This window comes from Brienomyrus brachyistius, chromosome 24, assembly GCF_023856365.1.
Source record: "Brienomyrus brachyistius isolate T26 chromosome 24, BBRACH_0.4, whole genome shotgun sequence".
NCBI classification, from domain to species: domain Eukaryota; kingdom Metazoa; phylum Chordata; class Actinopteri; order Osteoglossiformes; family Mormyridae; genus Brienomyrus; species Brienomyrus brachyistius.
Window position 1 is genome coordinate 2,367,915 of NC_064556.1, and position 24,143 is coordinate 2,392,057.

The 24,143-nt window shown below is 45.5% G+C and overlaps 1 protein-coding gene across 9 annotated transcripts; it reads right to left on the minus strand.

Moving 5' to 3' along the window:
* Positions 1-1,573: 1,573 nt before the first annotated feature.
* On the minus strand, positions 1,574-23,855 carry LOC125720192 (RAS guanyl-releasing protein 2-like). 9 transcript variants are annotated; one of them, XR_007385375.1, is made up of 18 exons: positions 21,238-21,621; positions 20,850-20,986; positions 13,792-13,956; positions 13,100-13,202; positions 12,948-13,004; positions 12,603-12,734; positions 12,116-12,263; positions 11,693-11,866; positions 10,694-10,810; positions 9,601-9,882; positions 9,419-9,499; positions 8,190-8,309; positions 7,171-7,286; positions 6,637-6,778; positions 5,628-5,664; positions 3,958-4,148; positions 3,573-3,635; positions 1,574-3,159 (listed from the first exon to the last, which is right to left on the minus strand). XR_007385375.1 is itself a non-coding variant. In XM_048995377.1 (18 exons), the coding sequence occupies exons 3-17, from the start codon at positions 13,907-13,909 to the stop codon at positions 3,577-3,579; spliced, it is 1,851 nt and encodes a 616-aa protein (XP_048851334.1). In that variant the 5' UTR covers positions 13,910-13,956; positions 21,238-21,265; positions 21,659-21,900; the 3' UTR covers positions 1,574-3,159; positions 3,573-3,576. The 9 variants fall into 9 exon arrangements, 8 of the variants coding, with proteins under 8 accessions (XP_048851334.1, XP_048851331.1, XP_048851335.1 ...); XM_048995377.1 differs by lacking the exon at positions 20,850-20,986 and adding an exon at positions 21,659-21,900 and having other exon boundaries at positions 3,984-4,148; positions 21,238-21,265; XM_048995374.1 differs by having other exon boundaries at positions 3,984-4,148; positions 21,238-21,619.
* Positions 23,856-24,143: the final 288 nt, after the last annotated feature.

The following is a 24,143-nucleotide window of genomic DNA, read 5'->3' on the forward strand; positions in this document are numbered from 1 at the left end:
TCTACTAGGTCCATCAGTGCCTGGAAGGTGTTAACAGTGAGGAGCATTAATTCGCTCAACCCTCACCTACCCAGCCCCAACACCCCCGGCCCCCCACCCCCCATGGCCTAAGCAGTCAATACCGGCATTACTGAAACACCCCCACTGGATAAATTACCAATTTGTGTTTTTCCTAAACGAGAAGAGCAGGCCATTCAACAAAGCAACACAGCCGTTAAATGAATATGGTCGCAACAATGCCGCCTTTATCGCCACGGAGATGGAATCCTGTAGTGTCACTCATTTCCAAACAAAGGCCGCTTGAAAAAGACACAAAACGACAAATTCCTGATGAATTGTATTCCACCGCTGTTACTATACTATAAGGGGTATTTAAGTCTGTACTCTCCTTTGGTCATTTCTAATGCAGTCTGTATTACTCTGGTCAGCTTCCCGATACAGACAGTCCCCATGTTACGAACATGATCTCTTAAGTCAAATTTGTACGTAAATCAGAAATATAATAATACAGTACATAATATTATACAGTAATAATACTAGTAGCTACATACGGTACTGTACTGTACCCTGAGCCGACGAACCTCTCAAGCCGTGCAGTGTTTTTACAAAATATTGCGTGCATTTGTTCTTACGAACCATTGTTTTTAACGTGATTTTTTAATGTAATAGGTTTTATGCCAGTCTGTTCGTGAGTACAAGTTGTCTGTAGGACAGAAATTGTTAACCTGGGAACTGCCGATATCGCCAGGCAGAGTAGCTCAGTAGGTGGCGCTGTAGCCTCATTCCTTTCTTTTGTCAGGGGTATAAACGCCAGCGGCTCTGCCTAGATAGTGTTTGTCTACCTGAAATCCCACAACATGTGGCTCGGCGGTGAGTGTGTGTATTGCGATGGACTGGCATACTGTCCAGGCTGTCTGCTGGAAGTCACATATCCGCTAGACCCTTCAGCAAGGCCCTTACAGTAAGTCCCCGAAAAGCTCAATGGGTGCTGGGTTAATGGCCGGAGCCAATGCTCAGATCCCAAACTTACCTCTCACCTGTATGTGTGTCAAAGCAGTGCATGATGGGATATGGCAAATATACTCGCGCAAATAGTTGATGAAGTATTATTTCGTTTTCATTCACCCTGCATACGGTACACAGTAATGGAAGATGAATGCATCATTAATATAATTATCATCATCGTTAATAACATAGCACATCAAGAGGCTTTAGTATCTATACCTTTAAGAGGAAAAAAAGTGAATCGCCCAAAACCGAAATGAGCGGGCGTGCGAGTTAGGAAGCGGAGCATGTTGCGCATAAACACAAATGATTTAATGAGGCAAAAACACCGAATGCCGCGGCTAATATAATAGCTCATAATAGGTAACTGGTTATGCAACAAACCACTTACGCACTTGCAGACTAGTCACGTAAAGACATTTAATTTGGCTTTTAGCACTTGGCATCATTACGGGGCAAGTACCTCCCATTGGGAAATTTAATCTCTTAATGCTCCAAAAGCCCATAAAAATCGCATCTTATATGTGTGTGTGTGTCTTAAAACAAAATACACAAGCAGGCTCATCGCTGCAGCTAGGAATGTTGTTTATTTTCCAACAGTAACATTTCAAAACATTTTAACAAAGAAAAATGGTGATTAGTGGAAGCCTCTGAATGCGAACAAGCACGGAACCGGTTCTCCCCTTTAATGCACGGTTGCTGTGCGCCGAGCGCGAGTGACCGGGCAAATCGACGTGACGATGCTCTGTTCCTAAGGGTCTGTGCGGCCTGGACACGAGGCGCGGCGCTGCCTGTACGGAAATGGCATTTTAGAGCAAGATCTCCACCCAGTGGAGAAGGTTGGTGTTTGCAGCCAAACTGTCAACACAAGCTTACAGGTGGAAAAAAAAATGCTTTTTTATTTTTTTATTTTACCTCAGGCTGAAAACCGTAGGCCTCTGCAGTTTTAGACAACTGAATTGTCCTGATATACCCACGAAACACAAACACTAATTAAATCTGGTTAATCGTATTAAATGTAAAATAGTTCTTTGTGCATAGAATTAATATTACAATCTGGGTTAGCGGGGGTTACATTTACTTGAACTCACACCATTTGGATACTGAGAAAGAAGACAGGAACTGGGAATCAGTATCTTCATCCATTGTGATTCACAAACTCCATACAACAAAAATCACAGTATTAACCAGTATTAACCAATGCAAATGTGCATTGAGAGAATTCTTTCTGTAACGGCTCTGAAAAGGAATGAATACATATAAGAAATAATAGGTTTGAAAGACCAGAACAACAAGAATTTTATAGTATTAAGGAACAGAATTTTAGGCTTTACTTCTTATTACTGATATTATCAAAATAATTTTAAGGGTCGAGCCAGATTAACTTATCTTGAAATCTTTGTAACAAATCTTCCACATTAAATACAAACTCTGCTCCAATTTGTATTTGCATAAAGGAGCAGTTGTAAATGAAGGATGTCCTTATAGCGTCGGCCATATACTGTCGTCAGAAAAACTTTACAAATGATCGTTATGAAAAGTACGGTGTTTAGAAAAATGCTTCTCAGAAAACAACAAAATTCTGATCCACAGCGCAGCTGTAATAATAATAATAATGAAAAAAACTACACTAAAACTGACCAAGTAATTAAACTTTTACTTCTTAAATATTTCGTTCCCTTCTGGTGTAATCATCCATCCATCCATCCTTGCTTGTTATACGCCAGGTCCAGAGCCTACCCTGCAAGGCAGGGAATAACCCAGGATGGGGGGACAACGCATCACAGTGTTGTTATAATACAGCTGCTCATTTGAGAGAGAGAGACATTTCAGGAGGAACAGGCACGAACATTTCCAGGGGCTTCGCATTTCTTCTTTAGAGTGACGTTCTCCCAAAACCGGGACTGCAAATGTAAACCGGGACTGCAGATGCACATTACAACACATCCAGGCAAGGACACGTGAGAATGAAATGAACCAACAAAAATGGAGCGAAGGTAAGCGGACGTGCAGCTTTCTTCCAGATGGGGGCAGCAGGTCCAGCTTTTGTTGAATTTTTCCAGTCTATTTTTCAGCTTTTCATTGTTCTTCCTGAGCCATTTGCCCTGGTCTCTAATAGACAAGGTGCCGTCCATTAAGCATGTGTATGTTGCTCTGCGGTAAAACAAATGGAACGGATAAGTCACTCCTTCAGGAGAACTTGCAAAACAGCGACAAAGCAGAAATAACAGTACCTCAGTAAAAAGTCATGATCACTGCACAAAGCACACAATCCTATATAGACATACAGTATAAATAGACACGTTTGATAATTATAAACCCATTAAATTAATATGCACATTTAAAAGTAAAAACTAAATAGCTTCAACATGTTATGAGCCCATTCAGGATGTTTCCCTGCCCTGCACTGCTTGAGACAGGCTCTGCCCCACCCTCAAGGCCCCTCCTCCGCAACCCTCTACCGGGTAGGAAATGGAGAGATGGGGATAGACAGATGCAATTGATGCAACAACATTTTCATATATAGTATGATTCCTCATGCTTCTCCTTACTGAGGTCCACTGTACCTCATCATAGATGGACATCAAACACTTCATTTTCCAGTGATTCCAGATCCTCCTCTTTGATTACTAAAGGAGGACAAGCAGACATTCAGACCATGGCTTACCAAGGACGCCCCCTGAGGCACCAGCTGCATTATGGGTAAATAAAGAATTTAGCCAAGAGCCAGGAGGCTGCGGGGTGATTCAACATCGCACTAACATGCAGGAACTGTTTGTATACATCGGCAGACATATACAAATAACGGAAAAGCCAAGTCAGGCCACGTAAACACACCCAACTGCTCAATAATTTATTTAACACTTCTATTTGACAAAATGAATCATTTAAAAATGTTTTCAGCAGAAAGTATATCTCAGATATGGGGTTGGACTAGCGTCGCTACCAGACCTGAGCCAAGATGGCTGCCCATGTACCTTTCTTCTGCAGGCCGGATGGCTGCGCCTGATTGGCCGGCGGGGGGAAGCTGTAGGAGCGCGAGTAAGGGAAGAGGGGCCGATCCTGACTGATGCTCTTGGTCCGCTTGCGACACTCCACAGACAGGTGGCTTCGGCAGCTCTTGTGACAGCTCACGCCGCAGGCTGTAAGCGCGAGACATGGAGAGGCGGAAAGCCGGGCGGGGGGGGGGGGGGAACGGCACAAAAGAATGCATTTTACACCTTCCTTCCCCTCCATCTTACAGTGACTCAGGGCAAAGGCTTCTAACCGAAGGTCCTCTCGGGAGGGCAGCCTCACGTTCGAGAAATCGCATTACAAACCGGGTTCAAGTACAATGGCTGCAAGGAATTAACACGGCGGCATCGGGCGCTGACAGACGTCCAGGCACGTCGCACGCAGACCGTCACGCCGAGATCGATGGAGGCGAACTTTTCCTCAGCCAGTTTTCCCGATCGCCCTTCAGCCGACTCCGCGTTCAGACACATTCGGCAATTACGCGCCGTGACACACAATTAGTTTCAATTATCCTCGACCCACCTCCCCCCCCCCCAACAGTAATGGTAATTAATGACTCGCTTCAGAATTCCATCCCCGGTGATGACAGAGACTTAATTATTGTGCAGAAGGAACCGATCACCCAATAAACACATAAGAATCATACACAATTTATCAGTGGTTTATCCGTGTGGATGTGGAAGTTCAGCCGGTGGTGGAGAGTATTTGAAACCATTCTGTCATCCATATCCTCTGTATCCGTACTTATATTTATATGGCCGTTCATTGTATCTGCTTGTTCTAATTTGCACACTATTTATCATTAATTCAATTCAGTTCAATTTCTTTTTATATAGCGACTTTCACGACGGAGTCACCCCAAGGTGCTCTGCGTAGCACAGTGTGAGGCCCCCCGTCATTACATCGTTTGTGGAGAATGCCGAATGAAAATGGGGGAAAGAGGAAGAAGGAACGCGAGACGACAACGGAGGAGAGGAACCAAAAACTCTCCAGCGGAGAGAAAAAAGAAAAGAAACCCCTGGGGGTCCAAGGTCAACTGGCTGCCCAAGCCCCCCAGGTATGCTGACATGTTAGAATATGAGCCTGTTTTAATGAGAGCGAAGGTGCATTACGACGCTGTATGTTACCACTGTCTGCATGCCTCCTATATCCACTACTGTTTATATTTGCACCACAGGCAGTCCCTGGGATACGTACATCCGACTTGCGGGCAACTCGTACGTACGGACGGACTGTTATAATATACACTTAGGTTAAATACAATGGTTTGTAATAACGAACGTGCAGCTACTTTGTGACACTTGTGAAAACGTCGTATGGATTCAACGGCTTGTTGACCTGAGGTTCAGTACAGCTCCGTATGTGGTTACTTTTACTATTGTATTATTATTAATATGTTCTGTATTATTTTTCTGACTTACAATTTCAACCTAAAGACTCGTTTGTAACCGGGAGGGGGGGGGGGGGCTGCCTGTACGTCATTGTTGCGGCTGTGGACACTGACCTGCACGTACCAAGTGTCAAGTGATGCAACACGAAATGCGATCTGATCTGATATGATATAACCGGAAATACCGGCATCAACGCCACGCCTGGACCAGTCTTACCTTTACACTTGTATCCTTGCTTGTAGAAGCCCCATATCTGAAAAGAAGACAACAATAATGTCCTTTCATAATGGTCTCGGCGGAGCATTTTAGATTTAAATTTCAACAGTCCTTCACTTGGTCAAACATAACATGCTTCCATTACTCGTGCCCAAAGGCGCGTTGACATGAAGCACATCTGTAAGTAAAAAGATAAAACGTGTTTTCGGAAGGGGATTAGAGACGAGACACCAGAAGGTCACTGCAGAGCAACGAATGATAAGGGGATGAGTGAATGTAAGTGGAAGTATTTCTTGGTTTTTTTCCATACGTACATTTTAATTATAACGTGCCTTACAAGAAATAACTACAATTATTCTGTCACCGGCGCCTGTAATTTTGTCTAGCATTTACCCTAAGCATTTTATATATCCAGCAATAAATACAAGCGGTATGAATGTTGCTGGAGGGTGACCTGCTTATAAAAACAGGCCCCTCCTGAACGTACTTACAAAATGTTATGATTCAGGAGAGGAGCGACCGGGGGAACAAACTGTTCTACCTGATTCAGCAAAACCGCATCACACGGCGTGAAAAGGGAGGAGTATATTTTTTTGTTTACGCTATGCCGGTCAAGGCGAAAAAAAGGGGAACAGTAGATATTGTGTTTGGCTCCAGGCCAACAGGAAGCCAGTGACAGGAAATATTTTAACTGTTTTTCTGCAAATTGTCGTCTTTTTGTTTCTCTTCCTTTGTGCTTAATCAAAACACCGTTGCACAATACATCTACAAGCCCTTTGATCAGTAAACTGGCATTATATATATATATATATACACACACACACACACACACACACACACACACACACACACACACACACACACACACAGGCCAGCATCCGGTGAAATGTTCACCCCCGTCATCTGAAGCCCTACCGATTATTGCGAATGCACCGTATAATTGCGATTTGATATCGTGCAGCATTGCAGCAAAGCCTCAGACGTCCTGCCCAACAGTGTCGGTACTCACCAGTCTTGCACAGTGAACGCAGAAGGTGGGCTTGACGTAGTTGGACTCCACGAATGTGTGGATGAAGCCCATCTTACAGTTGAGCAGGGAACTCGCTTTGGTGAAGTAGTCGATCATCTCCTCCCTGCTGATTTGCCCATCCCTATGGAGACGGCATTCAGTGACTGCTCATCATGGCCTGCATTTTCAAACCTACTACTCAGTGTTTATGGAAATGAGTCACTTATGACCACCCCAATGTGAAGCAAATAATGTTGAAATCACAAGTCTTGCAATTTTGGAGATGTCGGCTATGAGTACTAAATATGAGCTTACCATCTAATATCTCCCAGATCTTGACAGACAACATTTTTCTTGGATAATCAACAATACTTGCTTCATGTGGGAGTGGCCATAATGTTTTGGCTCATCTGCGTTTGTGTCATGTGTGCATGTGTCATGTGGTGTGTGCATGTGTGTCAATGCAAATCACACCGAGAGCTACAGGAGGCAGCTGGAGATAAAAAGGTAGACGTGAGGAGGAAAAGGACTCACTCGTCTTTGTCTAACTCCGTGAATTTGCTGAGGTAGGGGAAATTGCTCCTTATGATCTCGAATTCTTGCTGGGAGATCTTTCCGTCCCCATCCGTGTCGAAGTTTTTGAAGACTGACTGTAAAACACAGACAGTTTGTCAACTGAAGGCCATGGAGGGAGTCTAGATATGCGGTGGGAAAAACAAAGATGGCTGACATAGCTGTGAGAAAGGAGATTTTAAAAAATCATAAAAATCATTTTCTGGAAAAAAAAACACGCATGTTTAACAAGCTGGGGAGTCCACTGGGACTCACTGCTTCTGGGTATGTCTGCACAAACAGAAGATTTTCTTCAACAAAGGCTTAGACATCAGAATCTATTGAACAGCCTTGAAATAAGTAACAGACTGGTGAAAAAGACCAGGTTAAAAAAAGCTGGTGGACGTATCATCCTCATAGCTTAATGGCTGTAAGTAAATGACAATAACCCACCCATCCATCCATCAATTTTCCAAACCGCTTATCCTACTGGGTCGCAGGGGGTCCGGAGCCTATCCTGGAAGCAATGGGCACGAGGCAGGGAACAACCCAGGATGGGGGGCCAGACCATCGCAGGGCACACTCACACACCATTCACTCGCACATGCACACCTATGGGAAATTTAGCAACTCCAATTAGCCTCAGCATGTTTTTGGACTTTGGGGGGAAACCCTACGATGACATGGGGAGAACATGCAAACTCCACACACATGTGACCCAGGCGGAGACTCGAACCTGGGTCCCAGAGGTGTGAGGCAACAGTGCTAACCACTGCACCACCATGCCGCCCTTTGTTAAATCTACATACAAAACAAGTATGTAAAGATGGCTAATGTTAGAGGTTATAGTGAGCCGTTTTTTAAATTTTATTTTAATCCACATTTAATTGGTCTGCACCTGGCTTCCCTAAATATCTGCCAAACCCTTCTCAGACAGCGGGTGGTGTCCCGCTCACATTCACGTCCCTTAAAGCAGGCAAACGTAACCATGGAGACATTACCTCCACCATCTTCTCAATATGCTTGCTGATGATGGCGGGGTCGGTCTTGGGCTTCACAGAAGATGCCCATTCTTCAATCACCGAGGACTGTGTCTCGGGCCCAGAGGCAGGGCTTGGGACCTGGCCAATCAGTGAACACTATCAGGTCAGCACTGAAGACAAGAACTCTTCATTTTCAGTGACTTATTACCTACTGATCAGCTCTGGAATCGCTCTACCTCTGCTTATCTCACGCGACAGGTAATTAGTGCTGAAAAAAGGCCAAAGAAATGCACAAAAACGTAGAAGATTAAGCATGGCAGTGCTAGGGGACTTCCTGCATCAGGGCTGGTGGGATGAACCATGTGACTCACGGATGGGGAAGAGCAGAATGGGGACTTCAGATTTAACCCAGTGTTTCCCAGTCTGGTCCTTAGGGACCCAGAGACTGTCCACCTGGAGCTGGGAGGGAGCAAAAATGTGGACTGACTGGCAGGGAGCTGGGAGGAAGCAAAAACATGGATTGTCTGTGGGTCCCTGAGGACCGGATTGGGGAACACTGGTATAACCAATCGGTGGAGAGGAAACAAAAAAGCTATCTGAGAAAAGCGCCACCCCCCCCCCCCCCCCCCCCCAACCATATATACATCAGCACATAACGTTTTGAGGCTGCAGGAAGATCCTCCTCCTGCGTGTAAAGTAGCCCAGAAACAGCACCTGAAACTCCAGTCAGTTCAGCATCATGCATACTGTATGCATCAGACTGACTTTTAATCACAGATGCCAACCAGCAGGTTACAGCTGGGGGGGGTCATTTTCTGTGCTCTCTGGTGGACATGATGAAAGCCAAGTTACTCGAGCATGGAAATCTGTTCTTTTATCAGTTCCTGTTCCTGAGTTCCTGTTACAATGGGGATCGGAGCTCAGTTCAATTCAATTTATTTTTATATAGCGCCTTTAGCAATCCCAAAGGCACTTTTCACAAGTGAGTGGCAATCCATTATCACATCACATACAGAGAATGGTGCATGAAAAAAGGAAGAGTGAAATATAGAACGAACGCCAGAAGACAACAGAGGGGAGAGCGGGAGCAGAGGGGAAACTCACAAGTGGGGAGAAAAAAATGTCCTCTAGGGGTCCAAGGTCAACTGGCTGACCAGCTCCTCCCCAAGAGGAACAAAGGAAATGAGACTCCTTTAAGAAAAGCCAGGCTGATTGTACTGATGCAGTGCAGTGCAGTGCATACTCACGAGGGCCTTGCTGTTACGGGGCTCTCTCTGCAAAGATAACTGGTAGATTTCCTCTTCGGTGTGGTACTGATCCAGTGACACCTGGGGAGGCGAACGTGCAGCCGATGTAAGGATTCCCCACCTCATCTACACCTCAGTGCCCACTCTGACCTCCCATCTAGGCCCAGCACATGCATACGGACCGTAAGGAGGTTCACGAGGTCCGGGTTGGCGTCGATGCTGGGAGGCATGCTCTGGATCAGCGCCAGCTCCTGCAGGATGACGTAAAGCTGTCGGGTCTTGACAAGGTTGACTTGCGTCTTGGCCTTATCGGCCCAGTCAGGCAAAGCCACATGGACGGCTATGAGGTCCTTCAGGTGCACGCCCAGGATGGGGAAGCGGAAGCCCGTGCATTCCGAGAACCTACGCCGATACCGGCTGTAGTTCCCGCAGGATGTCACCAGCTCTGTTAGGTTCTGAAAGGTCTGCGAGAGATTGGGGCACCGAGTCAGGATTCTCGTTCACCATAGCAATGAGTAAGGGTTAGGACTGCACATCACCATGACAATGAGCAAGGTTAGGGTTATGATTCTCAGTCACCATAGTGATGAGTAAGGTTAGGGTTAGGATTGCTCATCGTCATAATGATGAGTAAGGTTAGGGTTAGAATTCTCAGTCACCATAGTGATGAGTAAGGCTACAGCTTGGGTTAGGATTCTAGGTTGTCATAAAATGAGTAAGGCTAGGGATAGGATTCTCGGTCACCATAGCGATGAGTAAGGTTAGGGTTAGGATTCCACATTGCCATAACCATGAGTCAGGTTAGGGCTTGGACTGTAGGTCACCATAGCGATGAGTAAGACTAGGATTAGGATTCCTTCTCTCACTTCCTACTCTCCCTGCCCCTGGAGCAGCTTCGGCTTTATCTGTAAACACTGAAACTTTTACTCAAAATATGCAAAAAATTGTGATCAGGAGGTTGCCAATTCAAATTTGACTAGGTAGAGTGATTTTACCACTGGGCCCCTGAGCGAGGGCCACTGCTCAGGGACCGAAAAATACATCTGCTAAATAAATGTCAGGTGAAAGGTTTTTATATTTTAAAACACATCTCTTTGTCCTACTCATTTTAACAGCAAAAGCACATCAACCCGCACCGCATTTCAGGCTACATTTAACCGACTGTTCAGTCTGAGCCTCGCAGCTGCAATTTAAACACGCATGAGTGTCTAATTTAGGGCCGGGTAGGCGGGGGGGGGGGGCGTCTTTTGGGTCAGGGGCAGGCGGGCGGACGACCTTGTTGGCCTCGCTGCCGACGTGCGCCTGTGTGTCTTTAAGCCGCGAGACAGAGCTGTTACTTAGGCCTCCCACCACCGCCATCAGTGTGTTGAAGTTCTGCAGCTGCAGCAGTCTCTGTGTGAGAGAGAGGGGGAGAGAGAGAGAGACGCGTGAACAAAGAAGTGGCTGAGTCCGAGGTGGAAGAGATGAAGGCAGAGATACGTCAACAGGGAGAAGTAAAAAGCAAAAAGTAAAAATAAAAGGAGACTAGGGGAATGTCAAAAGGGTGGGTGAGTAACTGTCAAAAAGAACCAGAGATAAGGAAATGATGGACTGGAGTAAAGGGATTTCAGAATTTATTGGGGGAGATCAGCGGGCTGGTGTTCTCACTGGAACTGTAGCTGGGATGCAGAATTTACTGACTGCCCCGGGATCCATCAATCGGCACACTCACCATGATTTGGGTGCTATCAGATTACAAATCAGAACCAACCGCAAGTGCCTATGCTGCCTACTGAGCAGTTGTGACAATACCCAGAATGCTCTGCAGAGGAGCTCTCTGTCTTTCCCACAGAGACAGGCCTTGTGCATCCTGGGCTTTCCTCCATGTTTACCTTCCTTTTCAATTCCTGGCCATTCCTCCAAACCACACGGGGGGAGGGTGGGGGACCTGGGGCCGATCCCAGGCAGCATAGCGCATGGGCATCCAATCATACGCTACAGGCATGTTTTTGGACTGGAAACTCACATGACACAAGGAGAACATGCAAACGCGACAGCCCCAACTCTGGAAGAGTGAGGAAACAGTGCTACTATGCCAGCCAATCAGAATAAATACTACAGATTTCTGTTCACTGATTGGACCAATAGGAATAAGTCTGAATGAAGACCATCAAGCCCAGATCTCACAAGAAATTTGACAGCTCAGCTTCACACTGTCAACCAGGTAACAGACATGCTGTTACTGAGGCAGCCTTCAGTAGGGTTGGACCCCCACCCCCAGCCCCCATCACTGACCTGAGCCACCGTGATGAAGTGGGTGATGACCGCAGCCCTCTGCAGAGCGGTGGGCTTACTGAGCACCATGAGCTGGATCCACTGGGAGACGCTGTTGAAGAGGGTGATGAAGCGCTCCAGGATGGGGTTATCCACGGTGCAGCCGTGCATCACAAAGCTGTGGTAGTCCTGGAACTGGAGTTCCGCCGACAAGGTCAGGGGACACAAGGACAGGTGATGCAGCCAGCCCCACCCACCAATGGCAGGCCCCACCCACCACACAGCCAGCCCCACCCACCACATGGCAAGCCCCACCCACCAATGGCAGACCACACCCACCACACAGCAAGCCCCACCCACCACACAGCCAGTCCCACCCACCACACGGCAAGCCCCACCCACCACACGGCAAGCCACACCCACCACACAGCCGGCCACACCCACCAGCATCTTGCAGAAGGACTTGTACTCCAGGTAGGTCAGATGCTCAGCCAGCTCACTGGCATCCAGGTGATCGAAAAGCAGAGACATCTTCCTTTTCTTGGAGGTGGGCGCCAACTTGGTGACCTGTCGCTTCCACTCGTACGACGGCCTGAAGAACACAGTGGTGCCCAACCACATATTTGAATGTTTGTGCGCTCGCATGTCTGTGTGTGAGAGAGACTGTGTTTGGAGTAATTTTTATGTAGGTCTAGGTTTAGCGATGACATATCGCAAATTGAGAAGATCATCACAAATACCAGTGCAGTCCCAACAGTTTTGTTTGTCTCTGCTAAATAATTAAAGGCCATAAATCCATCTCCATTCTGAGCCCAAAAGCAGCGTTGGGGATGTTCCAAAGCCTGCTCTGCATGGTGGTCACACAGCACATCTACCTTAACCTCAGAAAACACTAGTATACCGTAGGCCCTGACAGGCAAGGGAAACCTACACACTCTCGATGTCTATCAGCTGGCTCTGATGCTCGTCTCCCTCCCGGGCAAGCAGATCCTTGAGACCTCTGATCTGCTCAGAAAGTTCTGGATTCAAGCCGAACTCAGCGGGAAACTCTGAGATCCAGTACCTGCAGGGCGGGGCAGCATGCAGCGGGATAAGTGGGGCCCACAGCGTTACACGCAGGCGATGCTGACAGCACAGGTTACTACAAGCCTTTAACAAGGGTGCAACAAATGAATTATCAACACCAAACCAAATTATGGTTAAACGTACATTAAACAGACAAATTTGTAAGACGCCATGGACATTGGAGGGAATTTATTGGATGGGTTGATCTTACTTGACCAGGTGACAAATTTTCGTCCTGTAACTAGCCGAGCAGTTTCTCTCCCTGGACCTGTGATGACATCATTAAGGAAGGCGGGGGCTCGATATGGGTGGAGTGGGGGGTTGGGGGTTTATGAGGAGGTGTGGAGGGGCTCTGAAGGATACTTCTGGAGGAGCTTCTTGGCCAGCTCGGCGGAGGGGAGATACCAGGGGTGCATGGTGAGGAACATGCGGATGTGGGACTCCCCCCTCAAGGCGCCGTCGTCATCTGAGAGAGGACTTGCATTACTGCCCCCATCCCAATCTGCGTCACCGTCGTGAATCGCTGCAGCCCCACATCACCATACCCTCCTGTGCCGGCGCATCACCGTCCTACATGCGAACTCTCCGCTACCACCCCCCCCCCCACCCCCACCCCCAGCACACTGAAGAATGACAGGCCTCATTGTTACAGCCTCCTACTAAACGATCATTAAAGCTTCTTAAACAACGTTACAACTGCGGCTATGTAAAACATTGAGAAATCCCGCACACAAGCCGCCATGAGCCGAGATGAATAGGCCGGGCTTTATTCTAAGGCAGGATAAGCTGTGAACTCTGCGTGCAGAGTTCTTTCGAACTGGCTTGCTTTGCATGGCCGATCCATTCCACACTTCCAGCTCCTTCTACAGCTCGAATTTTCTCGGCAGAAATTGATGGTACCCTCTCTCCCTGAAGAACCCTGTCTGAGGTATGCTCTCCATGAGGTACCCCGTCTCTAAGGACAAACCCTCTATCTGATGCACCCTCCCTGGGATGTACCCTCTCTCTGAGGGACCATCTGAGGTACCCTGTCTAAACGCTGTGAGATCACTGACCAAAGGCGTGGATACAGGCATCCAGCAGCTCCTCCACCGTCGCCGACTGCTCCAGCGCCATGGAATCCGGGTCCTTCTCTGCTTGCTGCCTCGACTCCCCTCTCCTCTGGTTCTTCATTCGCCCGCGTTCTCCACCTCGCGCCACTGTTAAGCGCCTAATCCCTTCTGCCGATTAAGAGATCAGAAAAACACATTTACGGTCGAGAGGGGATTTGAAGCCTGTAAGCTTGGAGTGGAATGGCGTTTTGGACTCCGCGGCCCCCGAACCAGCCTTGGGCTTTCAGAGGAACGGCAGCTCCATCTTCTGTGCGACCGCGAGGACACCGTGTGTCGCTACCGGACCCTCAGAATATTCTGCGACTATAGTCACTTCCAGTTGTCCAGGGACGCCCGGCACAGCTCTGCCCTCAACAGTAATGGGTCAGGTCCTCGGGGTCACTGCAGCAAAGCCAGTGAATACTCACACCTCCCAGCCCATTCCACCGAAATCTTGATGGTCTTTGTGCATCGGTAAAACGTGTGCGTGTTATTTAGTAACAAAACCACATGTCTGCCACGAGTTGCACCGGATACCATTAGTGTAAAAATTATCTTTTGGACAAGGTTACTTCGATAAGCTAGTTAATAGGGCGACATACACACACACGGGTATTTTCTGCTGTCTATATTCTCTTGTCTCCTTAGATTTTAGCAGGGGGACCAGCCAGATGCAGCTGTCTGTAAGGCTAAATTTAAGTGTGCATTAAATAGCTTGTAATGGTTTTTAAGACGTTTACAGCCAGCCATAACGAAACGCAGAGCCGATTATATACTTGGTGATGAATTTACACATGGGGTCAACAGCAGACACCCTCTGCTAGTGAGGTTTCTGCGAACGTTTCCATTGAGCTTTTCCTCATCACTCACATCTGGTTCCTTATTTCTCCAACAGCACGAACAAGTCTAGTTTTAAGAATCGTAACATCTTGTCCTTCCTGTTTTTCGTAATGTCATGATTGTAGCTTGTGAAAATTTCAGAAGAGATGGAACCGCAAGAAGTTCATACCAATTCGGGGGGGGGGGGGGGGGGGGGGGTGGGAACGTGATTACAATCTTTCAATGCAAACCGTTGGACGTGCGGTACCCACCCTATTCACCCAACCCAACTTATTTAAGGCATCTTATGAAAACAACGGCTTTGGATGTTGTGGTTAGCAGAACCAAGAGAAGGATCAAAGCAAATCAGCCGCTAAGCTTTTAGACAAACTGGAAACCAGAGGATCGTGTCACATGACCCATTAGGGCAGAGTCAACAGGAAGTTGGAGGAATGCCACCGATGTATTTTACTACAATAATGGGTACAACAATGTACATACTGCAGTTATCTGTTTATTACAGATATAAGCATTTCCAGATCACTCCTACCCATGGAAAAAGTAAGCATATCTTATCTAGTGCTGTGCAATTTTTTAAGAGGTCAAAGGGAATGTTTAACCCTATTTATTTAGGTAGTAACTGCATATTTGCTCAAAACAAAAAACACAAGTTAACATTAGAACATGTGCAACTTCAGAGTAACAGTAAAATCCAGTAAGACTTTCTTCTGTTCTCAAAAACGTTACTGATATCACTTCCCAAAACTCTCCTCAGGGGCACCCCAGCCACGTATTTTCACTATCAGCTCACTTAATCAATTAAATAGTTTAAAAGGTCAATGAGGTTTTGCTTAGCCATACAAGGTGTATTAGTAGTTGGATTTAAAAAAATGTGGGTAAATTGGACAGTTTCTGCAAACACTGGGGTGACTTTAGGAGAGGTTTTGAAAAGGCTACGCTCACACACTGTGACAGGCGTAACAACGTGAACATCATTTAAACTTCGTTTTCTTTGGCTGCCTGAGACTCTTGCATAGTTCTGTACATTATGGCAACAGCAGAAGAACCTCCGGTTTGTAATCCGCATGTGAACGTCAGAAAGCAGCAGCACAGACCCAAGAAACAGTGAGAGATCCACGTGCGTGAGATAAGCGTCAGCACTTGGAGCCGAAACCAACCCCGTACCGGTCAGGAAGCACAGCAGACATGAAACACAGAGTGTGGCCGCCCTGGCCCCTCGCCTTCCCTGTACTCATGTGATACTGGCCGAATTAACTCATTCTCTGGATTCAGACGAAGCATTTACGTGAAATTATCGAATTTCCAGTTAAAGCTATCGCCCGTTCTCGGTGCCCGCGAAGGTCATTCTGATATCTCACGCCGATTAGACGCCCTGGGAGGGTACAGCAAAGCCCCTTTTCTTTGAATCTCAGCGGCGTTTCGGGGCCTGAAGGCCAGACCTTCCACTCGGTGCCAGAAAACTGCCGGAATAAAAATAACCACGTAAAAATGAGACGCGAGACGGCGTTTCACGCTGGGCACGCGCACGGGACGGTATACGGGGACGGCACACGGAGGAGAGCGCAGCTCTGACCGTCGTCATGGTAACCCGACACTAGTGCTGTAACAATACCAAAATTCTGACCTCGATACCGACACCGATACCAAGTATCATGATCCCAGTACTGCAACGATACTAAATGCAGGAAAAAAAACTGTGTTGCTCATCGTAAATTATGCACTTTATAGAAATATGTCACTAAATTATATTACTGACATTAAAACACAATAGAAATCAGAAGCGTTTTTTATGATTAAAGAACATTAAGGAATATGTATGAGAATCACAAGATAATCACAAAACTGAAACATTAAACAAACACAATACACATAAGAGACGATCGTAACAAACATAATTTGGCGAGAATGATGATCAAATTTTGGCCGTCTTACTATCGCGACCATCTAATCGTCAGATCTGGACAATGACCACGTCCATGTTTTTAATATATTCAGTGTTGACAACTCTGGTCACCTGGCTGGCGTGAGATTTTTAATTGGAGACAAGTCTGCACAGTCATTCACTCATTATGAGTCAGGATGCGTGAATATCACGCCTGATGCGTGGGACTTGGCAACAATGCATGTTTATTGAGAACGGAAGAAACGCAGAAGAAAATGCAGTAAACTTTATGCACGCTTATTTCATACCATATGTTTGCATATGTTTTTGTAACACTTTACTTGACGGGACACAAGTACTTTATAACTCGGTTACTATTTTAGTACCAATCGTAAACATATATAGTTGCTACTTCAAATAAAAGACACGTCACGATTCATTCACGATGAACAAACATGAGGTCAGTATTTCACTTGTGTTATTCATTACTTGTTCCTTCAGTAGTGTGATCAGTAGTTCACAAAGGTTTACAGAATTAACAAATACAGTAACTGTTTTAGATAAAAGATACATCAGGATTCATTAATGATGTATTAACATGACATCAGTACGAGATTATGACTTGGTTTGCGGTTAATTAATACTTTGGTAACAGCGTAATATTATATTTGTGCCCCGTCAAGTAAAATGAGGGATTACGAATCATACATGCAGTAATGGCGAGTAATTGTGATGAGCTTGACTGCGGCATAAATACATTTCATAGTTTCGTGTGCTTAAAACCTGCATGGACCAGCTGAGACGCACCGAACAGAATGCGTCAAAGAGAGCTTGTGCAGAACTAGCATGATAATTCAATTACTTGAATAAATCTTTTTAGTAACCCACCAATCTACTGTATCTTCCATAGCACTTATCCAGAACACATTCACGGTAAGCCTAGAGCCTGTCCCTGTACTGAACACACGGTGTGGAACCCAGGCGGATGGATTTTTAATAATATACTACATTTTTTTTTTTTTATTCAACATAGTTTTGATCTTTCCAATAATATTCGCCTATGTAGTTCTGAGGTGACTTTTTCTGTTGCCTTTAAAACTCTGTGACCCCGATGAGGACAAGCGATTAGAAGATGGATGATGGATGGATGGATGAATGGATGGAAGAACAGATAATGAGAAAAATATAAACCTTCTTTGTCCTGCTTTTCTCAACGTTCAAATTTCATTCAGTCCTCTCACTTGCTGCCCCCCCCCCCCCCCCCCCCAGCTATTTGGCACTTTGTGCCCAAGTCAGGAGGCCTTAAGGGGCCTTAAGGAAGCACGCCCCTCTCTGCTGCCGCTTTCTGAAGGTTTCCGTTTAACACCTTGGTGTTGGGGATGATCATAGCGGCAGTACGTACCAACAGCATGTGGCATCACGAACTCACACGGTGTCAGACACCGATTAAAGAAGCAGGAAGCCAGAGGAGGCATCAGACTTAGTAGGGAAAACACACCCAGAAAACTCACACACATTCATATTCAGCACCTAGACACAAGCCTGAGTGTTAGTGCTATATTCGGCTTCGGTAAACAGCGGCAAATCTTCTGCCGGATGGAAATCCATCACACAGACCTGATTCGTACGTTTTTATAGTCGAGCATGAGAGCGTTCTGCCGTCAGTTTACATGCAAAAAAGCAGCACTCAGCTGCGCCCCGAATACTTTCAGCCGGTAACTGAATGCGCACAGGTGACGGGCGACACACCAAAGCGCGCTGGCATGGAGAACAACAGGCACCCCTGTGCTCACCTCTCACAATAAACTCCGCAAAGCCGCAGGTGTCTATTGCAGCAAGCGCTACTCGCAAAGTCGGCTTCTTGCCAATTTCACTTCCCATTTTACTCTGAGTCCTACTTTGTTTTTCGGGTCACAGCTGGGTCAGCTCCCTTTAACAGTCAGATTTCCTGGTTCGCCACATAACGGAACATATATGGGTGAGATACTGTATAGATACCATTCACCTATTTGCTTATCTGACCATAACCCTGTTTTACATGTGGGCTTGCCCGCGGCGGCACAGGGTCAGGCTGGATGCAGGGGCTCTCGCTGGAAGCACAGGGCACAAGGCTTGGGAAATCCAAACACAGTCGATGACTGAGCACCATGCATGAGGGTGACCCTCAGAAACACACGGCAGAGGCTGGAATCAGAATGATAATAATTATAATAATAATAAATTCTTCCACTATAAAGGTTCTTCAACATTTAATACTGGCTTCTTTCCCCCAAGGACATACCTAAGGGGTGTCCACGACCCCCCCCCCAGTACCCAGCCCTCACCCAAAAAATAAAATCAAGACATGGAGCATTTAATTCTGGAACCAGTCTCCCACTTGACCGCAAGTAAATTAATGGATAATGCTCACAATCAGAAAATTATACTGAGGTGACCCACCCCCCCGGTCATTAACAAATGCCAAGGGGACTCCCCAGTAGGCAAAAATTACTGAGGGGGCCTTTGCCCCCTCTGGTCAGCAAAAAATAAATAAATACAGGGGGAACCCATTGTACAAGGTCTGACGACACCTCTGCTATCTCCCACCCGCATGAATCTGTACCGATTAGCACTCCGCATTGTTTAATTACTTTCATTTATAATGGTCATGCAAAACAAAACTTTATATTATATTTCAGATTATTATGTACAATAATACAATAAACAGATTCAGGTTCAACAACACACAGTAACTGCTGTTTATTTTATGCAATAATTATTCCAATTGCAGTCAATAATCTTTATTATTAAATGACATTTATGTGTTGACTAAACAAGCCATGCAAAAATCCATTATGCTTATAAATGATTCAGTTACTCTAAATTAATAAATTGTCATTTTAAAATGCATTTTAAATATTGCCTGTTTGTTTCTATCATCTGCGTGAAATAAAAGTTTAATGTGTACACTGCAGCATGCAGCGCTAATCTGACACGTCGTGTTCATTAAACACAATTTCCGAGAGTTTTAGTTTTAAATTAAGTCTGTCTGTTTGGTTGTTTTGTGGTTAGTGGGGCACGTAAGTTCAGAAGCAGACCCTCCCTTCCTGGTACTGAAAACTTGGGGGGGTCACACCCAACCCAGATCAATTTTACAACAGCGCTAAAAGGCCAGGTGCAGTCAAAGGCAAGTCGCACCCATGCAGAAACCCTGGCCCCCTCCTAATTGTGCAAGTCGCACACCACCGTCACACCCCCGAGAGTCTGCAACACCCACCGTACGGGGGGGGGGGGGGGGGGGGGGGGGGGGCTCCCAACAGGAATGGTAAACAATGATTTGCTTATGGTTTATAACGGTTCTGCATTTAATCACTTCCATCCCTAACGCTCTCATATGTGGAGTTGCTTTGTCATAAATGAACCTAGATTGACTGAGTGCGGCTGGATCCAAAGTGTAAGCATTTTTAAATATAGATCCCAATCACTACTCATGTAACCCTCAAGGGTCGGGCCAGTTGTTCCTTAGCTGTAGGTAAATGTATCTTTTAAGGTACAGAAATGGACTCTGAGGAACATGTTTGTACCACTGGTGGTACTGTAATGTTATTTGTACTTTGGGGAACAAAACCGTAAGAGGGCCGCTCTCAGAAACAAAAGGGGGGCACAGATGTATGTTTCATTCTTAAGATGTCAATAGCATTAATTTCAGGGTTATTCCAGGGACGGTACAGAGACTCGCAGCCACAATCCCACACTGAACAAGTAAGCGTGCAACTCAGGGTGTCACAAAATACAACGATGCAACAGCATCTCTCTCATAAAGCTACAGAGAAAAGAAAATATCTTTGTCATTCTAGTTACTCAATTTCCTGCCAGTTTTCAATAATCACCTATACTACCATCACTACTACAAATACTGCCGTTACTACGAGTATTGCTGCTGCTATTACTTCTGCTACTAATACTTTTACTACTGCTGTTCAAGCCACTACTAAATCCACAGCCTCGGATACTCTATCCAATCCTACCCGCTTCCACATTACGGCTCAGCAACAAGAATGTTACACGTCTATGACGTCATTCGCTAAAATACTCCAGCTATTTTATCCGGTAGGTCTATTTGCGCTAAAGATGAATAAAGTCTACATTCGTATTGAAATGTTACTTGTGTTACCATGCAGACTTCATTCCAAAAGCCCGGGTTCCCTATAAAGAGAAATCAATGCTGCATATTGACTGTGGTGATCCCTGTTATTACCGGAGAACTAAGAATTTCAAATGACCCTGTTTCTAATGGTTTTAAAGTTACGTCTGACCGTACCAGCTGCTTGAAGGTGGGCCACACACTCGGGTGGATGCCTATGGTGGGGGTGATGAGGAAAGTGCTGCAGATTCTCAGCATTCGGCAGGAGCAGAGCTATGGCTGGAATAAATGCGTCCTCCGTGCCGTAGGGCATCCTGTGGAAACTCTGACACTAAATCAACATCTAAATGAAAACTCCTCCGTGTACGAGGAAAACATCAAGCTGCACTCACCCAGCGTACACTGAGGCCAATTTGTTATTACATTTATTTAGTATAAATTATATTACGGGTCAAGTCTGAGCTACGGATTCATTTAAGTGCTCGAGTATGAAGTACTATACCGTAACAGCACGCCGTTGACACTAACTTTTAATAATAATGATAACAACAAACAACAGTCTTACCTTAAAATGTGAAGCAAACCAGCCGAAACTGAGAGTCAAAAAGCGAAAAAAATATGTGATTTAAATCCAAAACAAGACATAAGCCTATAATCGCGTAATGAATATAGATACAGAACTAAAAGCAGTTAAATGATCCACGATCCGTTCCTTTATTCACTTGGTCCGTATCTCAGAGCATCGCCTTACACGTCCCTATTATAAAAATAAGTGGCGATAATATCGAGCCCAATGCCACCGTTAAAAAGTTGCTTATATTGCAAAAGCGAGGACAAAAATCAAATGCCAGTCACTTTTCTATGCTCTTACAGGTTTCAGCGAACAGCATGCAGTCACTTTCAGTTCCCCCCCCCCAAGCACGGCTCCCCCCTCATCATAATCGGTGAACTTTGCTATTGGCCGACAACGCGCACCGCCTGCTTACCAGTGTAATATAATCAGTAATAATATCGTCTCTTTAACGATTCCTTAGTTTGAATTTAAAGTTTAAACATACGATTTATAATTGACATTGGGTTTTTGTAATGCTAGTTATCATAGCTAAACGAATGAAATGTAGGCTGTTCTTTCCTGTTCCAGGAAACGTGAGACGTTGGTTAGATCTGCTGTAATATGCAGAAACCCAGCCTCCATTCCTTGTTTTGTGAAATTGCTTGAGTGCGAGTCGTTTGAAGTGCACAACGAACTCGGCCAGCGCATGCCGCTGCTCTCACGTATAGGCCTACAAAGTGAAGATACGCGTTTGTAAGGCGAGGTTTCGTTTTTACCGTACTGTATAAGGAGGATGAGGCAAAATACATACTTCCTTTGTAAAATAAGTAAATATCAAACAAATAAAAAGCAAATAATGACAGCATAAGAATTTAAAGCACTGCATTGTGTATTTTAATAATAAAACTTTACATGCACCTTATCTAAACGGACTAGAGTCCCCAGTGAGGTACAGGTTAGAGTTCCCTCTGAGGTCAGGGTTAGAGTCCTCTTTGAGGTAGGAGTTAGAGTCCTCTGCGAGGTAGAGGCTAGAGTCCCCAGTGAGGTACGGGTTAGAGTTCCCTCTGAGGTCAGGGTTAGAGTCCTCTGTGAGGTATGGGTTAGAGTCCCCAGTGAGGTATGGGTTAGAGTCCCCAGTGAGGTATGGGTTAGAGTCCCCAGTGAGGTATGGGTTAGAGTCCCCAGTGAGGTACGAGTTAGAGTCTCCTGTGAGGTAGAGGCTAGAGTCCCCAGTGAGGTACGGGTTAGAGTCCTCTGTGAAGCAAATGGTAAAGTCCCTCATCTTTAGCAGTTTTGTATTTTTTGTTTATTTCTTTTTTTTCTTATTATTTCAGAATGTCTGTAATGCACTTTGTAAACCCCGTGGTTAGAACAGTGCTGTATAAATAAAGACTGATGTACATATACAGAACTGATCACCTTTTATGTATTAGCGATAACTGCATATAATACTGTCCTGCAGTGGACCCAGTGCTAATACTGTCACCAAACACCCCCAGGGTTTTGGGTCTGGGAGTTTGCATGTTTGACATGAATTATGTGGGTTTCCTCCCACAGACCAAAGACACACAGTTAGCATAGTCTCTAAATTGGTTCTGCATGGACGCCTGTCTACAAATACTGTGAGAGTACCGGGTGTGTTTAGGGGGTTGGGGCTCGGTGCCGATTTGGTCCCTACACCCTATGATTTATGTGCCCTGCAAAGAACACATTACATCCTAGGTGTTCCCCAGGTATATGCGCCCCCACACCGAAACATTGACCAATAAGATAAACAGCTGGAAGATGGGTGGTTTGGTGGTTGTATAATTCTTTCAGTTGAAAACTAAAAGCCTGTAATTTATGTGCTTTTTTTAGGGTTACAAATTTAGCCATTTATGAAACTTCGCGTTTTCACAATGCAGCGGTCTAAAGTGTAATTGTTTTGCACCAAAACCGTTGTGTAATTTCCTGTTGGTGAGAAAAATAAGAAATACAAAGCAACTTCATATTTGTTTGTTTTTGTTCTTAGAAGATGGGAGCTGGCGCTTGTGATATTTGCTTGCTGTGACCTCGCCCACCCCCGATCGCTCGGTACCTTGGGAGGGGTTAAGCTGAGGTTTACCTACTGCTCATCTTACGTAATCTACGGAGTCACGTGGGTCGGAGAGCGTGAACTTCGCGGCTGTTTATATCCAGCGTTTGCACTTCAAAGCTGTTCCTGTCACGCTTCACCCCGACAGGATGCTTAATGTGTTTAACCTTTTCAAATGTATATTTCTAGTACATTTCTCTTCTTCCCGGTAAAGGAAAAGAAGCAGATTACATACGCGAGGGCTTTTATCACTATACCCTTGTTAAACTCACCTAAAACTTTGAAACACCACGTTTGTTGCCCAGCTGATGTGTTCCATGTCGCTGAAATCCAAAGGCGGCTATGCTAAAAGCTACTCACCCCTTCTGGTGTCGCTTGTTTGTTCGTAATTTTTTAAAAAAGAAGTGAGTTGTTGGTCACCGTCTCTGCACTGGAAGGGACACAATCAACAGCTGAGATGCAATCAGTTATTTCAGGATTCCTCTAACAAATGTAATTTTTGATAGTGTGACTTGCAGACTTGTTTTCTAATTGCACTGTCGGATGTATTTATTTGACATTCTGAATGGCACATGACACAGTGGCACACTCCCCTTTAAACTCCGTTTCCCAGGATGCAGTGGAGATTTTAGTGGACGGGTCTCGAATCTTTATAGCTTCCAATGCTGATTGATTTACCCCTTCCCTGTGAAAAAGGCTCGTAATCAAAAGCGAACAGCGCAGCTTAACAACTGCATGCCGCGTTATGAAGATTTCGTAACATGACATGTGGTAATTGGTTATATGCATGATTATCGATCATACTATTTTTCGTAACTTATCTAATGAGCGGGAAGCCGACCCA

Bases quoted from the DNA above. Each gene is read 5' to 3' on its own strand.
- LOC125720192 (XM_048995374.1), bottom strand. From the start codon at position 20,985: ATGCCCTACGGCACGGAGGACGCATTTATTCCAGCCATAGCTCTGCTC. The intron at 10,811-11,692 runs GTCAGTGATGGG...TCTCTCACACAG, and splicing joins ACTTCATCACGGTGGCTCAG to AGACTGCTGCAGCTGCAGAA. The intron at 9,883-10,693 runs GTCGTCCGCCCG...AATCTCTCGCAG, and splicing joins TCGGCAGCGAGGCCAACAAG to ACCTTTCAGAACCTAACAGA.